The 22147-nt window shown below is 41.4% G+C and overlaps 1 protein-coding gene across 2 annotated transcripts in view; it reads left to right on the top strand.

The window, feature by feature from the left end:
* HYCC2 (hyccin PI4KA lipid kinase complex subunit 2) overlaps positions 1-22147 on the top strand; it is a 106597-nt gene that overhangs the window by 42010 nt on the left and 42440 nt on the right. For both annotated transcript variants that reach the window (XM_056536404.1, XM_056536405.1), the window contains exons 3-4: positions 18305-18382; positions 19911-20012. In XM_056536404.1, coding sequence (XP_056392379.1) covers positions 18332-18382; positions 19911-20012 — 153 coding nt within the window. In that variant the 5' untranslated portion in view covers positions 18305-18331. The remainder of the gene's footprint in view (positions 1-18304; positions 18383-19910; positions 20013-22147) is intronic.

Below are 22147 nucleotides of genomic sequence, written 5' to 3' on the forward strand. Positions count from 1 at the left end.
GCTAAAGTAGCTAAATGTACCTCTCTGCCTTTTGAGGATGCTACACAACTAAAAGACCTTATGGATAGAAAGGCAGAGAGTTTGTATAAAAAAAAATAAAAAAAAACCTTGGAGGCTGCTGCATCTTTAAGACCCAGCGTAGCATCTACTTGTGTGGCCAGAACTCTAGGTGTCTGGTTAGATCAACTTGAATTCCATCTTCAATCTGATATGCCCAAAGACTAGATCTTTGAATCCCTACCTCTTCTTAAAATGGCTTCTAATTTTTTGTCTGAAGCCTCATCTGAATCTGTAATACTTGCTTCTTGTACTGCTGTTTTGTCTAATACCACTAATACTATGGCTAAGATCTTGGTCGGGAGACATGACATCTAAAAGTAAACTCTGTTCCATTCCATGGTCAGTTTTTATTTGGTCCAGATCTGTACTCTATATTACAGAAAGCAGCAGACAAGAAAAAAGGATTGTCCTTAGATAAGGTTCAACCTAAAAAAAATCCCCTTTACGGCTTTTTTGTCAGCCAGATCAGTCTTCCAGAGGAGGTAAAGGGAAATCAGGCCGTTGGTTGTACAGGAAAGGGAGTAGGGGAAGAAATCTCCTTACGAATTCCGGTCAGTCCTCTTTCAACCCTAAACAGTGACACCAAGCCAGTAGGGGCAAGGCTTTCTCATTTTGCCCCAGTTTGGGAGTCCCTGATTCCCATTCCCTGGACAGTAGAGGTAATATTCCAGGGCCTCCGGATCGAATTGTCATCACCTCCCCCTCCAAAGTATGTTGTTATTCAGCAGAGTCCAAAAAACAGAAATGGTTTCTCAAGGGTGTTCAGGACCTTCTCAGCCTGGAAGCTATCCAGGAGGTTCCTCTCCTTCAGAGAGGCCTAGGTCATTATTCTTCACTGTTTCTAGATTCCAAACCAAACGGGAAATTTCGTACAATTATAAATCTGAAAACCTTTAGCAAATTTGTGGTTTACAGGAAATTCAAGATGGAAACTGTAAAATCTGCGGTTCAGTTAATAAAGGAGGGGGCGGCGATGGCGGCAATCGATCTACGGGATGCATATGATCACCTTCCCATCCATTTAAATTACCAAAAATATTTCAGGTTTGCCATCCAGTGGGGGTCCAGTGTTCGCCACTTTCAGTTTGTTTGTCTCCAATTCGGCCTGTCATCTGCCCCTCAAATTTTCACCAAGGTATTGGCAGAGGTGATAGCCCTTCTAAGGAAGGAATCTATTCTAATCATCCTTTATCTAGACGAAATTCTGATAGTGGTGGACTTAGTTCCTCAATATGAACACCATATACAGAGAACTATTCTTGTTCTCCAGAAGTTGGGCTGGATTCTAAATCTGTGAAGTCAGATCTTATTCTCAGTCAAACAAAGATCTTCCTGGGTACCCCCTTTGATTCGAGAATTCAGACATTCTTTCGTCCAGATTCCAAGAGGGTAATGCTTTGTGCCCTAATCTCCCGGATCCTAGCCCTGTCCCCTCTGGGCCATATGACATCAGGCATCCAATCAGTAGCCTGGGCCCAGTTTCACTCCAGGCCTCTACATAAGTGTATTCTATCCATTTAGGAAAACTCTCAAAAGACTTTAGACAAAAGAGCAATAATTCCCACTCAAGTAAAAACCCACCTAAAGTGGTGGTTGTTCATAAAAAAAACCTAGAAAAAGGAGTAAGTTAGTTTCAGACAAACCCATTACTAATAAGGACAGATGCCAGTGCTTGGGAATGGGGAGCTCACTCAAAGAGTCAAGCAGTCCAAGCAGGGTAGGATCTCTAGACAGCAAAGAAATCTTCAAATTTCAGAGAACTACTGGCCATATGGATGACTCTTCAGGAGCTGGAGCAAAATTGCAAAAATTGTCACATCCTCATTTATTCGGACAATACGATAGCAGTAGCCTTTTTAAGACCTCAGGGAGGTCCAAGACACACTGCCCATCAATCAATGTCACATCAGATATTTTCTTGGGCAGAAAACAAAGTTCTTTCCATCACAGCAGTTCACCTCAAGGGTATCTGGAATCTGGAAGCGGACTTCCTGAGCAGACACGTAATAGACCCAGGAGAATGGTCTCTAGCTCCTTGGGTGTTCAAAATGATAACGGAGACATGGGGAGTTACTCAAGTGGACCTTTTTACAACCAGGAGAAATAACAAGGTAGATCTATTGTATTCCCTCAATCCAAAAGACTCTCCACTAGCAGTGGATGCTTTGGCTCAGGATTGGACATTCTAAATAGGTTATGCATTTCCTCCCCTGCTTCTGATATCTCGGGTCTTTCAAAAGCTAATGAACTGCCATTGCATTCTATTTCTGGTAGCTCCATACTGGCCAAAGAGGAGCTACTTTTCTCTATTGAGAACGGAGTATAGAGGAGCCCATCAGGCTTTCTCCTCAAAATGATCTTCTATTCCAGGGACAGTTCATTCTGCTGATGGAAGGTTTCTCTGAAAAGGTAGTAAATATGTTTCTATCAAGCTGTAAAGATACATTGATCTAGAATTGATCTAGAAAATATGGAAGAAATGTATCTCTTGGTGTGGGGATTCTTTTTCTCTTGACACTCCTTTTGATTCCTAAAATTCTAGACTTCCTTCAGCATGGATTTGATTTCCCCTAGTACTCTTAAAGTACAGGTTTCTTCTCTGAGTGCTCTCTATCATGTAAAACTAGCTGATAACATGTAGATTTCTAGGTTTATTAAGGTCTCTAGTAGACTCAGATCTAAGACTTTAAATCTCTGTCCTCAGTGGAATTTAAATACACTCATAGGGGCTCTTCCTCTGGATCCCTTTGAACCCTTGTATTCAGTTTCAGATAAATTCCTGACTCTCAAAATGATATTTTTAATCGCCATCACTACAGCTAGAAGAGTAGGTGGAATTCAGGGCCTTTCTATCCAGGAGCCTTATATTAGCATTTTGGATGACAAAATTATTTTTAACATTGTATCTACTTTTCATAGATCACAGGATATCGTAATTCCATCCTTCTGTTCTAATCCTAAAAATACCTAGAAAGATCATATAGTCTTCTGGATGTTAGAAGAGCTGTTCTCCAATATATTGAAAACTAGTCAGTGGAGAAAAGATGATAATCTGTTTGTTCAGTTTGCTGGTCCTAATAGAGGTAAAAAAAAAAGCCTCTAGAAGTTCCATAGCCAGATGGATCAAAACTGCGATTTCAGAAGCTTATGTGGCCAGAGGTAAATCCCCACCTCTTCAGATGAAAGCCCATTCTACTAGAGCAATATCCTGCAACTTGAAAAAGCCTTCATACTTTTTCCAAACCTTATAGGGGGGTATTTATCAATTTTTCCTGTTGACAGTTTCTTTTTACCCTTTTTTTTTCAATTTGGTTTTTGTGGACATGCACCAAATGTATCATTTGGTGCACGTTGTTAGTAATTTTGGCGCAGATGTTGAAATCCGCTGTTCACCACGCCTTTTACACAGAACTTACTGCCAGAGAGGACAGCATATTTTACCCCGTAGAGCAGCCATTTCGGAGTCCCTCCTGCTGTATATCAGCAAGCGACTTGAGTTATTTTCTTTTGTGGGGTTTATAGCCACCATGTGAAATGGATTTAATTTTTAGTGGAGATGGGATCCAAGAAATGGTCTTTATTATATAAAAAGGATATATATGACCAATCGCCTAGCAGGGCCCTTGCTAAAGGCGAATGGCATATACTGGGTAAAAAATTGATATAATAAAAAATACAGAATATAGTAGGATTAAAATGAAATAAATATGATGGGTAAGTAGCACCAAAGAAAATTCATTAATTAAATATCTGCTGCATATATCAGGAGAAAACGTTCTCAGTCCATATAATTCATAGGGATATTTCAATGAAAAATCCACAAGAAATGTCCAGAATGAAAAGTCACAATTAGTTTGGGTGTATCCGGAGTAACGGTATATGGTAGTGAATGTAGCGACAATAGCTACAACAGGAAATTCATGGACAGGTAATGCAGACAATGTGGCAAACACTGTCAGCGATGAAGATGTCAAGTCTCGGTGCACAGCACCACTCACCCTCCTTTGGAGTCCTCAGGTCCGGGCTGGCACGGCTGAGTCCGGCACTCTGGATATCAATGCCCGCCTGGGTGGTATGCTGGGTGAGTGGCTGAATCTCCGGGGTCCGAGTGTCCTGGGCTGGCACGGGAGGCGTCCGGCCTTGGGGAGGATGATGTCCAGGAGTAACTCTGCCGACCGGGGCTGTGAGTGGATGCAGGTAACAGGTGGTGCGGATTGCACGTATGAATAAGGTGCTAACAGCGCGCGGGCATCCAGCTGTTGCAATTGGAATATGGCAGATACAGTCTATTTGAAGTGATATACACTTATGGATAAGGTGCAGATAATGGGCTAGACGCGTTTCAAGGCCGCGGGCCTTTTCTTCAGTAGCTATAGGTGTGGATAAAGGGTGGAAATGCTGGTTTTATATAGTCTCCATACAGTGATGATGTAATACTAATTGGAAAAGAGGAAAAAGTGGAGACTGGAAGTTTCAGGTATGTTGTAAAATAGGTAATGGATCCAGATAGAAAATAGGAATAGGGAAGAGAAGAAAGAAAAGAAAACATAGGGATAAAGATGGTGAATTAGATATGAGTGTGAGTCAGGAGAAAAAAAAAAAAAAAAAAAAAAAAATAATGGTCATTGGGTATGTGTAGAGATGCACTATGGATCAAGATTATAGTGGAAAATATGGATAGTAAAATTCTTAAAAGGTGTGTGAAAAAAAAAAATAATAATAAATATTTTGATAAAGTGAACAACTGCAATGCAAGATATGATAATGTATTGATAATGATGTAAATGGTACATATGTAGTTTATGGTGTGTATAGAAATTAAAATTATATAAAGTTAAGCCACAGTGGGAATGGATTAATTGATGAAATTTAGTAAAAATGTATATAAAAATTAATTGATAAAAGATAGAAATTAATTAATAAAAAATATGAAAATGGATGAATATGATATAAAAAAATATAAAAATGTAAAAAAGCAGGAGGAGGGCACTTCAAAGGAGAGGTCCATAGACATGTTCTGTGGACAGTCTTGGGGAGACCACTCCTTTTGAAGTGCCCTCCTCCTGCTTTTTTATATTTTTTTTATATCATATTCATCCATTTTCATATTTTTTATTAATTGATTTCTATCTTTTATCAATTAATTTTTATATACATTTTTACAAAATGTCATCAATTAATCCATTCCCACTGTGGCTTAACTTTATATAATTTTAATTTCTATACACACCATAAACTACATATGTACCATTTACATCATTATCAATACATTATCATATCTTGCATTGCAGTTGTTCACTTTTTTATCAAAATATTTTTTTTTTTTTTTTTCACACACCTTTTAAGAATTTTACTATCCATATTTTTTCTCACGATTTCCACTATAATCTTGATCCATAGTGCATCTCTACACATACCCAATGACCATTATTATTTTTTTTTTATATATATTTTTTTTTCCTGACTCACACTCGTATCTAATTCACCATCTTTATCCCTATGTTTTCTTTTCTTTCTTCTCTTCCCTTTTCCTATTTTCTATCTGGATCCATTACCTATTTTACAACATACCTGAAACTTCCAGTCTCCACTTTTTCCTCTTTTCCAATTAGTATTACATCATCACTGTATGGAGACTATATAAAACCAGCATTTCCACCCTTTATCCACACCTATAGCTACTGAAGAAAAGGCCCGCGGCCTTGAAACGCGTCTAGCCCATTATCTGCACCTTATCCATAAGTGTATATCAGTTCAAATAGACTGTATCTGCCATATTCCAATTGCAACAGCTGGATGCCCGCGATTCCGGGACCACTGCTGCACGCGCGCTGTTAGCACCTTATTCATACGTGCAAGCCGCACCACCTGTTACCTGCATCCACTCACAGCCCCGGTCGGCAGAGTTACTCCTGGACATCATCCTCCCCAAGGCCGGACGCCTCCCGTTCCAGCCCAGGACATTCGGACCCCCGGAGATTCAGCCATTCACCCAGCATACCACCCAGACGGGCATTGATATCCAGAGTGCCTGACTCAGCCGTGCCAGCCCGGACCTGAGGACTCCAAAGGAGGGTGAGTGGTGCTGTGCACCGAGACTTGACATCTTCATCGCTGACAGTGTTTGCCACATTGTCTGCATTACCTGTCCATGAATTTCCTATTGTAGCTATTGTGGCTACACTCACTACCATATACCGTTACTCCGGATACACCCAAACTAATTGTGACTTTTCATTCTGGACATTTCTTGTGGATTTTTCATTGAAATATCCCTATGAATTATATGGACTGAGAACGTTTTCTCCTGATATATGCAGCAGATATTTAATTAATGATTTTTCTTTGGTGCTACTTACCCATCATATTTATTTCATTTTAATCCTACTATATTCTGTATTTTTTATTATATCTATTTTTTACCCAGTATATTCCATTCGCCTTTAGCAAGGGCCCTGCTGGGCGATTGGTCATATATATCCTTTTTATATAATAAAGACCATTTCTTGGATCCCATCTCCACTAGTCTTTTCCTTCTTCTCTCCCCTGTGCTTTTGAGGACTGGTTCACATAAATATTTTATATTTATAATTTCTACATATTACATTAGGCCTTTTGGGTGAAGGCAACACCTTTAACCTCAAGCACATTATTTCTTTTATCCTAAGTGAGCTACACATATTTTACATTGATTTTATTTTTAACTTGAGTGTTTTTAGTTTTTTCCTGAACCTGTGTGGGCATGTCCAATGCTGGCTCAACGGAGGGTGAGGGTCCCTCCGAAGCAACTATGTCGCAGGATAGTATTGCTCAGCCCCGGAGGTGTCGCAGCTTTCACAAAAAATTTTTTTTTTAATGTATTTTGACGCCTTTACATTTTTTGACATTGCTATGTGTGTTTTCCATGTACAAAATTTCTTGGTGGTGAATTGCACTAATAAAAAACCTAAAGGGGCAAAATTGCGCCAAAGATCGATTGACGCAAATTATGAATTACTGACCAAAGTAAAAATCACACACAGGGCCATGTGATTTTGAGAAAGTTTAAAAAATGACAGAGGAGAGAATGCGCCAAACTTTGGTGCAAAAAGACACTGCGCCAAAGAATTGCGTCAAAGTTACGGGGAAAAAGCACATAAATCCTTTGATAAATACCCCCCATAGAGTTGATGTTTTGTCTCCTGAGGATATGACCTTTGGATGTAAAGTACTCAATGCTATAGTCCCTCCCTAAAAAAAATTATTTGGTATTTCTCAGGGGTCCTGTCGTGGAGACGGAAGGGGAAATGCTGAATTATACTCCCCTATAATTCCTTTTCTTGAAGTCTCCACGACAGTGTTCTTATGCACTTTTTTTCCTTTCCTTCTGTGTTCTTTGTAAATACACTGGTGGGGAATTTAACCTCTCAGTATTTTTTCCTGTCCCAATCAGGAGGAGGAGTTAATCTCAGGGGTGCTGTCGTGCAGACTTCAGAAAAGGAATAATCGGTGAGTATAATTCACTATTTTTGCACCGTTCAGATAACAATATGTATGATGTTGCTTGATGTGTGAGTATGCTCTCACCATACACAGTTTGCTTTTTGTGACGTTTTTATTTATTTATTTATTTTTTTTTATTTTTTTTAGCACCGTTCAGATAATATTTATTCACAGCTCCACAGATAAGATCTTGATATATGGATACCTGTCATCTATTTTTTTACTGCCTAATAGAGATATGATTGCTTGGCAACAGTACAAATAGTGCAGTCCTGTGGACACTATAACAAATGTGAATAGTAGTCATTTCCAGAGCACAGATAAAGCACCTTATCCATGAAAATATGCACTTTATGACTTGCTAAATCAATGACCAATTTATGAATTTACAAGTAACAAAAAAAGTATGGACTCAACAGTATGAACATTGCTATGAAATTAATGAGTCGTGGACAATGCCCTTTTCCTGGTTCTTGATAGCACAGCACTTTAAATGGCTATACATTATCTGTGGAGCTGTGAACAAATGTTATCTGAACAGTGCTAAAAAAAAACACTATAAAAAAGCAAAGTGTGTATGGTGAGAGCATACTCAGCATCAAGCAACATCATACATATGTAGATACTAATGGAAAAGGGATTAATTCATATAATCTGCATTAAAAAAAAAGCATAGTGTGCGCACATTAACCCCTTAAGGACAATGGACGTACTCCTACGCCCCCGTTTCCGAGTCCTTAAGGACCGAGGACGTAGGAGTACGTCCTGTCCATTCCCGGCCCCCCGCCGCTAGCCGGAGGGGAGCCGGTGCCCGATGCCTGCTGAAATCGTTCAGCAGGCATCGCGGCATATCGCCCAGGGGGGTCATTATGCCCCCCCATGTCGGCGATGGCCGCAGATCGCTGGACAATTCAGTCCAGCGATCTGCGGCGATTCCGGGTCAATCGGGTCTCCAGTGACCCGGTCACCTGGAATTACTGGCTGATCGGGGCCGTCTCTGACAGCCAGAGCCTGCAGGGGTGAGGTGGCACTGGTGCCACCCCACGATCGCCCTGATTCGTCGGCCGGATTCCCGGTCGACCAATCAGGGCTCCTGCTGCGGGTGTCACTCCCGCACCCGCTCCGCCCTTCTTCCGGAGGACGTGAGCGGGTGCGGGAAGACGACCCCAGGTGCTGGGGACCCCGATCCCCGGCGTTAATGTTGGGATCGGGGCCCCAGGAGCGACGACAGCGGCGGCGGCGGGACTGACCTGCAGCGTCGATCAGCAGCAGCAGGAGGTGAGTGACAACCTCCTGCTGTTGCTTAGCAACAGCTCCCAGCATGCAAAAAGGGCATGCTGGGAGCTGTAGTTATGCAACATGAGGAGGCAGACCACCACAACTCCCAGCATTCCCTTATGGGCATGCTGGGACTTATGGTTTTGCAACAGCTGGAGGCACATTCTTTCTATGGAAAAGTGTACCTTCAGCTGTTGTGTAACTACAACTCCCAGCTTGCACAAACAGCTAAAGTGCATGCTGGGAGTTGTAGTGGTGCATCTGCTGGTTGCATAACTACAACTCCCAGCATGCCCGTTGGCGGTCGGTGACTGCTGGGAGTTGTAGTTTTGCAACAGCTGAAGGCACACTGAGTTAAGTAGCAAACCAGTGTGTCTCCAGCTGTTGCATAACTACAATCCCCAGCATCCCCAGCCAAAGTAGTATGCCTCCCGCTGTTGCATAACTACAACACCCAGCATGCCCTTCCGCTGTCCGTACATGCTGGGGGTTGTAGCTTTTGCAACAGCTGAAGGCACACTGGTTGCAAAACACTGAGTTTGTTGCCAAACTCTGTGTTTCACAACCAGTGTGCCTCCAGCTGTTGCAAAACTACAACTCCCAGCATGCACTAATAGACCGTACATGCTGGGAGTTGTAGTTTTGCAACAGCTGGATGTCCCCCCCCAATGTGAATGTACACTCACATGGGCGGAGGATTACAGTAAGTATCTGGCTGCAAGTTTGAGCTGCGGCAAATTTTCTGCTGCAGCTCAAACTGCCAGCGAGCAACTACTGTGAACCCACCGCCCGTGCGACTGTACCCTAAAAACACTACACTAACATAAAATATGCACATACCCCTACACAGCCCCCCTCCCCAATAAAAATGAAAAACGTCTGGTACGCCACTGTTTCCAAAACGGAGCCTCCAGCTGTTGCAAAACTACAACTCCCAGCATGCACTTATAGACCCTACATGCTGGGAGTTGTAGTTTTGCAACAGCTGGATGTTCCCCTATCCCCCCCACCCCCCCAATGTGAACGTACAGGGTACACTCACATGGGCGGAGGATTACAGTAAGTATCCGGCTGCAAGTTTGAGCTGCCGCAGCTCAAACTGCCAGCGAGAAACTACTGTGGGCCCGGGGGGGCCCGTGCGACTGTACCCTAAAAACACTACACTACACTAACACAAAATAAAAAGTAAAAAACTCTACATATACACATTTCCCTACACAGCTCCCCTCCCCAATAAAAATGAAAGCGTCTGGTACGCCACTGTTTCCAAAACGGAGCCTCCAGCTGTTGCAAAACAACTACTCCCAGTATTACCAGACAGCCACTGACTGTCCAGGCATGCTGGGACTTTTACAACAGCTGGAGGCTCCCTGTTTGGGAATCACTGGCGTAGAATACCCCTATGTCCACCCCTATGCAAGTCCCTAATTTAGGCCTCAAATGCGCATGGCGCTCTCACTTTGGAGCCCTGTCGTATTTCAAGGCAACAGTTTAGGGCCACATATGGGGTATCGCCGTACTCGGGAGAAATTGTGTTACAAATTTTGGGGGGTATTTTCTGCTATTACCCTTTTTTAAAAATGTAAAATTTTTGGGAAACCAAGCATTTTAGGTAAAAAAATTTTTTTTTTTTTACATATGCAAAAGTCGTGAATCCCCTGTGGGGTATTAAGGTTCACTTTACCCCTTGTTACGTTCCCCGAGGGGTCTAGTTTCCAAAATGGTATGCCATGTGGTTTTTTTTTTGCTGTCCTGGCACCATAGGGGCTTCCTAAAGGTGACATGCCCCCCAAAAACCATTTGTCGCTCCTTCCCTTCTGAGCCCTCTACTGCACCCGCCGAACCGAGAAATTGGGTTTCAAATACAAGTAAACATTTTCTCCTTTCTACCAATTGCAAAAATTAAAAAATTGGGTCTACAAGAACATGCGAGTGTAAAAAATGAAGATTGTGAATTTACTCCTTCACTTTTCTGCTATTCCTGTGAAACACCTAAAGCGTTAATACACTTATTGAATGTCATTTTGAATACTTTGGGGGGTGTAGTTTTTATAATGGGGTCATTTATGGGGTATTTCTAATATGAAGACCCTTCAAATCCACTTCAAACCTGAACTGGTCCATGAAAAATAGCTGCTGAACTTTGAAGCCCTCTGGTGTCTTCCAAAAGTAAAAACTCATTAATTTTATGATGCAAACATAAAGTAGACATATTGTATATGTGAACCCAAAAATGTTTTATTTTGAATATCCATTTTCCTTACAAGCAGAGAGCTTCAAAGTTAGAAAAATGCAAAATTTTCATTTTTTTCATCAAATTTTGGGATTTTTCACCAAGAAAGGATGCAAGTTACCATAAAATTTTATCACTAAGTTAAAGTAGAATATGTCACGAAAAAACAATCTAAGAATGATAACTAAAAGCATTCCAGAACAAAGGATATAGGTGGGCCAGCGACGTGTGCGAGTACTTGATGGACACTTCTGGCGTGGGCACCAAATAAAGGCCACCCTCAGTGACTGGGGTTTGGTGGGCAGGACTCCCCTATCTACATAGAGGTAGTCCCTTCCCTCCATCTGTATGTTGGGGATCCTTTCGGTAGGTCTCCCAACTCCCTAGAGAGGGTCCAGAGTGCAGTGTCCAGTATGCATGGTTCTGCCTGTGTGGCCCCATTTATCCATTGCTGTCTGTGCTAGGCGAGAGAGATATATATAAGACTCTTCGCCCTTACACAGTACAACAACTATTTTTAGGTGCACCCCTATTCATACCCCTGCTGCTCCGCCACTTCTTTATTATTTTCTTTTATTTTATTTTTGCTCTTTCAGCTGCCCTCAACAACAATGGCCAGACATGCTTCCTTGCTCTCTCTGCGCATGCGCATGTGATACCCATTCACTGCGCGTGCGCGACATCCCCCCATGCCCGAACTGCAGTCTCCTCTGCTCTTTTTCACCCATGCGATTGGGTGCGATCGCACCATTTCCGGTTGCGTTCCAACCTCACCTTCCGGTTGCGGTCCAAGCATTTCTCTGCTTTATTGAATATCGCGCGCCACTCCGCCATAGGACGGAGCGCCCGATGCTCCTTTGTTACATCACACAGGACCCGCCCAGTGATCCCGTCTCTGTAGATTTACTTTGTGAGTTTTCTTCACATTTTCTTACGTTTACTACCACTGTACACTTAATATGCACTTGTAGTCCACTACTGCCTGATATACAATGATTATGATGTAATATAATATACATTGATTGTTTGTTTTGATATGCTAATGATGTGATGTAATTGTGACGTCATGTCCTTCCACCATATATATACCGCACCATGTGCACTATGTAACTGCTTGACAAAGGCTGCCTGCGTGCAGCTGAAACGTTGCCTTGATGTTTGAATTGGAATAAAGCCACATTCACTTTTCATCTTATTGGAGTGCTACAGTCTTCTCCTTTCTACATTGTAAAAGCATTCCAGAGTTATTAATTTTTAAATTGACAGTGGTCAGAATTGCAAAAAACGCTCCAGTCCTTATGGTGTAAAATGTCCTGGTCCTTAAGGGGTTAAATAATACCACACATACTGAGATACTAATTATTAAGTGTTTTTTTCATACAATAGAAGTGGGGGGGGGGGGGGGGGAAACTGTGCGTAGAAACAGAGGTGACACACGAGGATTGCCACTTTGCACTATATGAACTTACTGTGTGGAAAACTATCGCTAACGTAAGGGTGATGCAATTGATTGGTGTGCACAGGGACATGTGTGCTATTGATGTATAAGACTGTTGTTGCAGCATTTTTGTTTTTTTCTATCTTTTTATTCCTGTACTCCTGTGGCCACAATTGGGAGAAGAAAACAACAGGTATGGATACAAGTGGAAGTATTGTGCAATAATCTGATGCTATATATCAAAGTGCTATGAGAAATGGATTGATGTGCAAATTTTCCATGAAGCCTAACTACAGTATATATGAGGATTATATTGATTATGCTGAGCAAATGAAAGCCTCAATTGTGCATGATGAACTTATAGTGTGACCAAATTGTAATTGCCAAGCATAAAATGGTGGCTGTCAAAAAGTTAATATAAGAGCACTGCACTTTTTATAAAAAAAAAAAAAAACACCCAATTTTTTAAGAGGACTAATAAAAGTGAAGTTTTACAGAAAGGCTTCCGGTTATTTAGATTTTGTGTGTGTGTGTGTAATAAATATAATATATTTATATATATATATATATATATATATATATATATATATATATATATATATATATATAATCTAGTTAATACCATCGTTATAGCTCCAGATGGCTACATGCAGAGTTTTGTGTGCCCAAGTAAACTGTATATAGGTCCCAGATTGTTCTACATATTGCCTACACTGCACTTCAGAAGTCTGATTGCATTAATGAGTCTCCTGTGTTTTGTATAATGCCACATGACTTCCCTGTAAGGGTATGTTCAATATGAGTAATTTGAGCGAAATTTCCTCAAGTGGTTAACGTCGGAAATTTGCTTGTTGAACTTTACTATTGGTGTGAATTGGTCATCCGTGGAACTGTTCACACTGCAGAATTTCAGCAGCAGAGAATTCCGCCACTGAAATTAATCTGTTCAAAGAATTAACCTGTTGATTCTTTACACAGAATTCCATGAGCGTTGCATTGCTGTCATCGGTGACTGCACCGTGTGATACTACCGCCAAAGGATTTAATTGCCGGCTTTCACATGGAACCTCCACTAGTGCAATTCCGCGAGTGGTGATTCAGCTCAGATTACTCAGTGTTAGTATACCCTAACACATACTTGCTTGTGTAATGCAGCAATAGAATTGGTGCTTCTTTTCTATCAATGTGAAGGAAAGTGCCGCCATGCTGTCCACTAAATCAGACCCTCCATGTTGTTGAATAGGTAGATTAGTGAAGAACCAGGGGCAAAGAAGTTCTGCAGTAACTACAAACCAGTCTTGCCAGCATGTGACAAATTTCCAGTCTCGGCCTTATGGGTTCATCTAATGTTCACACGTGTTTTTCCATGTCTGCTAGATTATTCTTGGTCTATTCTTATATAACTATTTTACATTAATTGAGAATTCCTTTATTATTGGACACTCCTATGCCACTTGTAAGGAAAATTCTGGGGACCTGGAGGATTCAGTGTGAATCTGAATAAAATAGCTATGCAATAGTGTTTATATAAGAGGGTAAGTAGCAGGAGCCCTTCCCATTGTAAACGGCACACCTTTGCTGCCCTGTAAGAATGCTTTGTAGGACCATTATATAATCCTATATAGTGCATTCTAGTGACAGTGGTTGGGTCCTCAATGAAAGAATATTAATGACATATCCTCCCACACTAGAAATCTACTGATCAGTGAATTTAGAACTTGTTTAACCAATTACATTTGTGTCCTGCATCAAAACAAATCACAGAAAACACTAAAATTTAACCTCTATTTACATCCGCTTAAAACCTACCCTAAATCCATCTAATAGACATGATAAAGAAACAAGAAATCCAATACCACCGCAGTAAAAGTAATAAATGGAAGATAAGTATGTGATGAAATATTACCAACGGCACCACAGATGATCAAAAATGCACAATTACTTGTAAAGAGACCAGATCTCTTGCTAAAAGGAAAGAGTGTGGATAAAGGTAGCGGTAGGTTTGGGGAGGGACCTAAGGAGATGGGGAGGGCCAGGCATGTATGTAGCCCCTAGCAAATAATCTCTATATTCTACCTCTCTTCCTAGGCGAAGTGTATGTCCTGAAAAGGGCTGCCCCACTCTGGAACCTACACCTGACTCTTACCTACCTTGTCATTAAATAAATTAAAACAAGAGGGAAAGGCTCTCTGACTGACTTACTATCTAACTGATGGGGATAGGAGAAGGAACACACCCCTACGGGCCTATTGCAAAACACAGTACGGCTAATCAATTAACATTTCCTACCCCTTAGCTGTATCAGCCACCATCCGTTAGTGTATAATATGTCCAAGGACTGAAAGCAAAAAAGTGATGGAATGACAAATATAATAACAGTCCAAAAAGTCCTGGGCAGGATCATATATGCACTCTATAAACCATTGTAAATGTACCAATAGAGTAGTATATGCAGATGTACAATGACACAAAATAAAGACATTGGCCGGCATTTATCATTGTAGGTGTAAGTGAAGCATTTTTCTACACATTTTTTGTGTGTGCTGGTAATGTGTTTGATAAATTTTGTGCAGGTCACATTTTCTGAAATTTCTCTCTTCACTTACACCAAAAAGTAGAGCTGTGCAGTATGACCAAATATGTGTATCACGGTATTTTGGTAACTTATGGCAGTTCCACGCTGTTTTTGAAAGAAACTTGCTCAGTTCTTCTAATCCTGGATAACCCCTTTAAGCCACACACCCTCCTTGCTAGGCTGTGCCCTAGTCTGTACTCTTGTCATGATGGGTAGAGGATCCAACTGGAGCCTGTAAAGAAATGCGTTTTGCGAGTGGTGCTGGTGCCAGTTTCGTGTAGGTATATGACCACAAACACTGAGGAAAGTTTAAAAGTAGGTTTATTGTTAAACACCAAGAACACTTTTCAAAAAGGATCCACTTTTCTGATGAAGAAAAGTGGGTGCTTTTCAAAACGCTTTGTCTCTTTTAATAATAGAACTTTTCTCATTGTTCGGGGTTGTAAACTTTGCGAAACTAGCACCACTAGCAAACCGCTTTCTTTACAATCTCCAGTTGGATCCTTCACTAGTGTCGCAATCCGATCTTCTTCCAAGGTTTGGTCTGGGACCTAAGCTGCAGCTGGATACAGAGCTTCATATATACCGTATTATATGCAACGTTAGGTGTTGGGCTCTAAGCTCAAAACCAAAAGGTGAGCAGTTTACCTAATTCTTTTCCATCTATTTGAGAACTGCACCAGGGAGCGCCTATTTTCTGCCCCCCCCCCCCCTCCACATCATGCCCTCCTTGTTGGGCACAGAACAAGAGCTTCTAAAACACATTGTAAATGGGGTGCAAGGCATATATTCCAGTTTTTTTGGTGCATGTGCCGTAGTAGATCTTCCATATTGCGCTGTGTATGGTCATATGACCAAACAACTTGAGAGCATATAACATGTACCTGTACCTTAGCCATGCATGGAGATATTGTGTTGATGGGATCACAACAAACTCTTTAGTGGAAGCTATGAGGAATAGACCAGTAATGTTTACACTAGTATTCAGGTTTACTAGTGTTTCACAGATCATTGCTCATTTTTATCTTGAATTGTGTTGCATTTTTCTGGCATTTAGCGCTTGCGCCCCCCCCCCCCCTTTTTTTTTTTCTTTCTGCAAGATCTCCTTTCACTCTACCTCATGTATATTTAAAATGTTCTGCTGCATCTTTCTTTTTCTAAGACTCCTATCTTGTGCCAAGGGTAAAAGGTTTAACCCTGTATATTCATCCTGTGATATAATGCACGTCACTGATGGACTGAGGTGCTTTTCATAGTCTTAGTTGGTGAAAAGCACATGCTGTCAGTATAAAGGTCATCAACAAGCGCTTCACAAACGTTAGTTAAATATAGGAACATGCAAAACTCTCAGACAAGCCAAGCATTCAGTCTTAGTTCTGCAAATCTGTTCAATTTCCTGGAAAACTACTTGGTCACCATAAGCTTAACACTCAACTGAAGGAAATTGGTGGAAAGAAAATGCAGGTGTCTTGTGGTTTTCAGTTGAGAACCAAATCAATGAGATTCTTGTCTTTATTTCTTTAACGATCTTGAGGACTGAAATCCGATTCAACATTCTAGCTAGACTTTCCTTCACCTGGAGCAAAAATTTGCTTTGTATCTAAATACCATGGCAAAGACAGAGTTGCTTGTTGTCACCTAGCACATCCAGCATTATTTTCTACATTAAGTAAGCCCACACCTACGCTGTGACTTCTCTTTGTAATAGAAGCCATGACCATTACCTGGATCAGTTGTACACTGCTCAAAAAAATAAAGAGAACACTTAACAAACAAAATGTAACTCCAAGTCAATCACACTTCTGTGAAATCACACTGTCCACTTAGGAAGCAACACTGATTGACAACCAATTTCACATGCTGTTGTGCAAATGGAACAGACAACAGGTGGAAATTATAGGCAATTAGCAAGACACCCCCAATAAAGGAGTGGTTCTGCAGGTGGTGACCACAGGCCAGTACATCAGAAGTGGAGGAGGCTGTAGCAGGGCAACAACCTGGCAGCAGGGCCGCTACCTCTGTAAGGAGGAGCACTGCCAGAGCCCTGCAAAATGACCTACAGCAGGTCACAAATGTGTCCACTCAAACGGTCAGAAACAGACTCCATGAGGGTGGTATGAGGGCCCGATGTCCACAGTAGAGGGTTGTGCTTACAGCCCAACACCGTGCAGGACATTTGGCATTTGCCAGAGAACACCGAGATTGGCAATTTCGCCACTGGCGCCCTGTGCCCTTTGCAGATGAAAGCAGGTTCACACTGAGCACATGTGACAGATGTGAGAGTTTGGAGGCACCAGAGAGAATGTTCTTATGCCTGCAACATTCTCCAGCATGACTGGTTTTGCGGTGGGTCAATAATGGTGTGGGGTGGCATTTCTTTGGGGGCTGCACAGCCCTCCATGTGCTTGCTAGAGGTAACCTGACTGCCATTAGGTACCAAGATGAGATCCTCAGACCCCTTGTGAGACCATATGCTGGTGCAGTTGGCCCTGGTTTTCCTCTTAATGCAGGACAATGCTAGACCTCATGTGGCTGGAGTGTCAGCAGTTCCTGCAAGAGGAAGGCATTTATGTTATGGACTGGCCCACCAGTTCCCCAGACTGGAATCCGATTGAGCACATCTGGGACATCATGTCTCACTCCATCCACCAATGCCACGTTGCACCACAGACTGTCCAGGAGTTGGCGGATGCTTTAGTTCAGGTCTGGGAGGATATCCCTCAGGAGACCTTCCGCCACCTCATCTGGAGCATGCCAAGGCATTGTAGAGAGGTCATACGGGCACATGGAGGCCACACACACTACTGAGCCTCATTTTGACTTTGTTTTAAGGACATTACATCAAAGTTGGATCAGTTTGATTTTGAGTGTGACTCCATATCCAGACCTCCATGGGTTGATAAATTAGATTTTCATTGATCATTTTTGTGTGATTTTGTTGTCAGCACATTCAACTATGTAAAGACGAAAATATTTCATTCGATTAGTTAATTAATTCATTCAGATCTAGGATGTGTTATCTTAGTGTTCCCTTTATTTTTTTGAGCAGTGTATGAGGGATCCAGACAGACTGTCCTTCAGGGTCCATTGAAGCCATTTGGATGGTTAAATTAAGTACCACAATATTCTTGTTCGAAACCTCAACAGAATGTAAACACAACCTAATATCAACAGAAAATATATAGTCTGATAACTTGGATATGTATTGAGTAGTTATTTATTTATTTATTTTTTATAGTACGAGAGCAGTGGACGTGGTAAGAAGATGCTGGGATCGGAACGTGGGGTAGTGGAAGAATGGCTCTCGGAATACAAGGTGATTTCATTACTGGTTAACTTGGAGCTCTGTCTCTTGTCCATAGATTGCCGTACTTAATGCAGTTAGATTGGAAATACTTTTTAAAATGAAATTAAGTGTTCTTCTTACCCATTTTTGTGGTTTGAACTATAACAATATTCCTTTTTAAAGGATGCACCGATAGATCAGTGGGCAAAATGTTTCAGCCAAAAATGCTGTTATCGCACTTTCAGCCTAGAAAAACTAAATGGTCAAAAATAAGCCAGCCCCTTTTCTCTTATTTGACATTGGAATGTTGTGCAACAGTGGCGTAGCAGCACTGAGCAACGTCCCTTGTATGATTTAAAGTGACAAGTGACTAAAGTCTAGTCGGAGTCCGGCAGGACAGAGGAGTCAGGACATGAGTTTCAGGGAGCAGCACTGAACCGCAGAGTGGAAGAGGCTAAGGGCACTGTATATAATATATAGCGACACTGACCACTGGCACAATTTAATGTGGTGGCACAGGAAATATATATGGCACTCACTGGCACAGTATATACGGTGGCATAGGATATAGTGTGCATTTTTTTTATTTCGGTGCACCACTTTGCATTTCTTCATTCTCAACTACAACACGTGAAAAATGGATAGCTGTAGAGCAGTGTTGGGGGGGGGGGGGGGGGGTAATTTAAATTTGGAATAATCAGATTTATATTTATTCTGGCTCTGTGGATAACTGGGAACCTGTTTTGGCAGTGTGGTAGCTGCCATGAATGGTAAGGTGCTCATAAGTCATTAAAACCATTGCCTGCTCTGTTTCCTCAGCTCTTCTAAGGAAGTATGGCCCTGTCAGCACTGGTCCTCCAATCAGTGTTGTCCAGTATTATGTAAAGCACCACTGCCTATTACACTGGCACAGTCATGTTTCCTGTACCACATGTATGAATATTGTAAATAGTGAAGTTATGGATAGTTGTTCATGTAATACAAGAGCGACACTGGGACCTCTGGTACAGAATGGCCTTCCATTCTAGTTTATACAGGAGAATACCGTACTGTGAGAGGAACATACCTCTATAATGTCCATATGTCCTAATGAGCATAGTGACAAGGGGTGGTCTAACTGCAGCCCCTATTAATTCTTAGCATGTTTCCTGGCATGATATGTTATACTGCAGGACAGAGTAACAATAATGGGGGAGATTTATCAAAACCTGTGCAAAGGGAAAGTTGCTCAGTTGCCTATAGCAACCAATTATATCGCTTCTTTCATTTTGCAGAGGCATTGTTAAAAAATGAAAGAAGCGATCTGATTGGTTGCTATGGGCAACTGGGCAACTTTTCCTTTGCACGGGTTTTGATAAATGTCCCCAAATATCTAGGTTCCTATTTACCCTCTGTGCATTGGATTGTTATTTGGTGTTAAATGAAAATGCAAAATAAAATAAGATTTTTATTTTCTTTAGCCTATTTTATGTTACATAAATTTCAAAACAGTAATAAAATACATCTGAATTTTCTTTTGAATGTTGAACAACCAAATTTCACATTGTGCCGTTAACAGGTGTTACCTGAAGCGCAGCTTTCTGCTTACGCAGCAACTCTCCATCGCAAGAAAAGTCTAGTGTCTGCTCTGTATAAAGTCATTCAAGACCCAAACAATGAGGTAACCATAGTACATGTAATGCACTACTGATGTAGTTGAATGCATATTTATGAAGTCTTCTGTACTCGATCTTGTACTTTCTTGCAGTTAGTGTGTTTTTTTTCATTTTTATTTATTTTTTTAAACTTAATTTTTATTGAAGAATTTGTCTTACAAACAACAAAAATATAAAAGGGCATAAGACCAAAAGTTTAGTCAGCATCAGATATAAAATCAACACGTGGCCATGCTAAAAACAAGGCAATTCAAATAGAAGAAAGCAATAGCAGGAAAAATGTACATAAGACTAATGCAGTTAGCAGAAGAGTAGTTAGAACCATATGGAATAGTGTCGGGTTGTTTTAAGAAATGCTATAAATGGAACCTGTCACTAGTTGCATGCTGCCCAAAACATGGACAGCGTTACCAGTCTAACAGTCTTCCTATTTACATTGATATACACCGTTCAGAGAAATTATAGTTTGTCTGAGAACAGGGCTAAGTCCTCGTGCCCGACTGATGAATCTCATTTCTCTATTTGCATATAAGGAGAGATCTGTCATTCTGGACCAGGGACCACCCGATGACTCTGAGCCATATTCCGGGCACAAATTGCAACATTACTTTGACATGGCACAATGGTTTAAAGTAAATAATTTTTGAAAAGGGATCCTGTCAGTGTTTCATGTTGTCGGGGGTTCATGCAGCATTACTCTAGTGACTGGTATCCTACAAAGAAAGCCCCATGTTTAAAACAATTTGCATAGACTTTTCTAATCTAATTTTTTATTAGTTATGTAGGATTTATCATCTCTCCTGAAATGTCTGTTAGGCTATGTTTACACTGTCAGAGGCTTCTTTCTAAGTCTCTGTTGGTAATTCTGTCAGATTTGACAAGAACAATAGCACCGGCTGAAACTCTTCTTCCCATCAAAATGATGGACACCACCAAGCTCATCATTTGGTGGGTCTGGCACTGCAACACTTTCTGATAGCAGAAACTGTAATGATGATCTAAATGGAGATTTAAAGGTTTTAACCAGCATTAGAAAAACCTAGCTGTCTTATTAAAAACAGACCCACACCTGTTCTAAGGTTGTGTATGGTATCGCAGCTCAGTTCCACTGAAGTGAAAGGAACCAAGTTGTAATACCACACACAACCTGCGGACAGATGTGGTGCTGTGTTTTTGGAAGAAATTGTCTCTATTGTTCTATTTCTGGATAACCCCTTTTAAAACTCCCTTTCCACAGCTTTCTAATACACTTTGTGTTTGTTACCATTTTTAAGATAGGTTTCCGGTCAGTGAATGAGGACACTCCTGATAATTATACTCCAAAATGCCACCTCTTTGAACAACCACTCCCTTATCCAGACCAGCTTTTGTGTGGTGGATTTTCTGTCCACCAGGCATTATGCACAGTGGTTATTTTCTTGAAGTAGACCACCTTTATAGAAGACTACTTTTCAATGGTAAGTTGGGTGGTCTTCTCAAAGAGGTTTCACTGTGTTTTAGGGCTGCTAAGGCCCCTTTCACACTATAAAGTTGTTCCATTAAAAGATCCGTTACAAACGTCAGGTACAAAAGCAATGTTACACAATCCCATTCAAGTCTATGGGTTTTTGGGAGCGCCTCCCTAGTGTCTCTCGGGTCCCTTACCCTAGCTACCTCACTATGCCTGACAGGCGGATCCTAAGCCTCAGCTATCTGGGAGCTGTGGTACATGTCTGTGGCAGTGCCTCCACCCAGTGGAGCATCCGGGGTAGGGATGTGGGGGTCACACTGGGAACATACTTGGTACAATGAGACGACTGACACAACCTAATGCGAACTAACTTTATATAGGAAGTAGCAAATGATTAACATACATAGGATAATAAAATAGTGTAACACAGATAGGAATGCAATGTGGACTTTCCTCACCCACCCACTAACACACCTGCGGCCCACCCCCTTATCTTCACCCCAATGGCCATTGGTGCACATAGGAGTGTTGGGGCCCTTATAGGTCCTGCTCCGCAGCATCACTGAAGCAGCCTGTGCTATGTAATATCCACCACTGCACCTCAGAGTCTTTACTTTGAGTAAGGAGACAGATGCCATGTAGTGGAACAGGGAAGAGGCTTTAGGCTTACCCTCACAACACCATTAACCA

This window comes from Hyla sarda, chromosome 8 (genome assembly GCF_029499605.1).
Source record: "Hyla sarda isolate aHylSar1 chromosome 8, aHylSar1.hap1, whole genome shotgun sequence".
NCBI lineage: Eukaryota > Metazoa > Chordata > Amphibia > Anura > Hylidae > Hyla > Hyla sarda.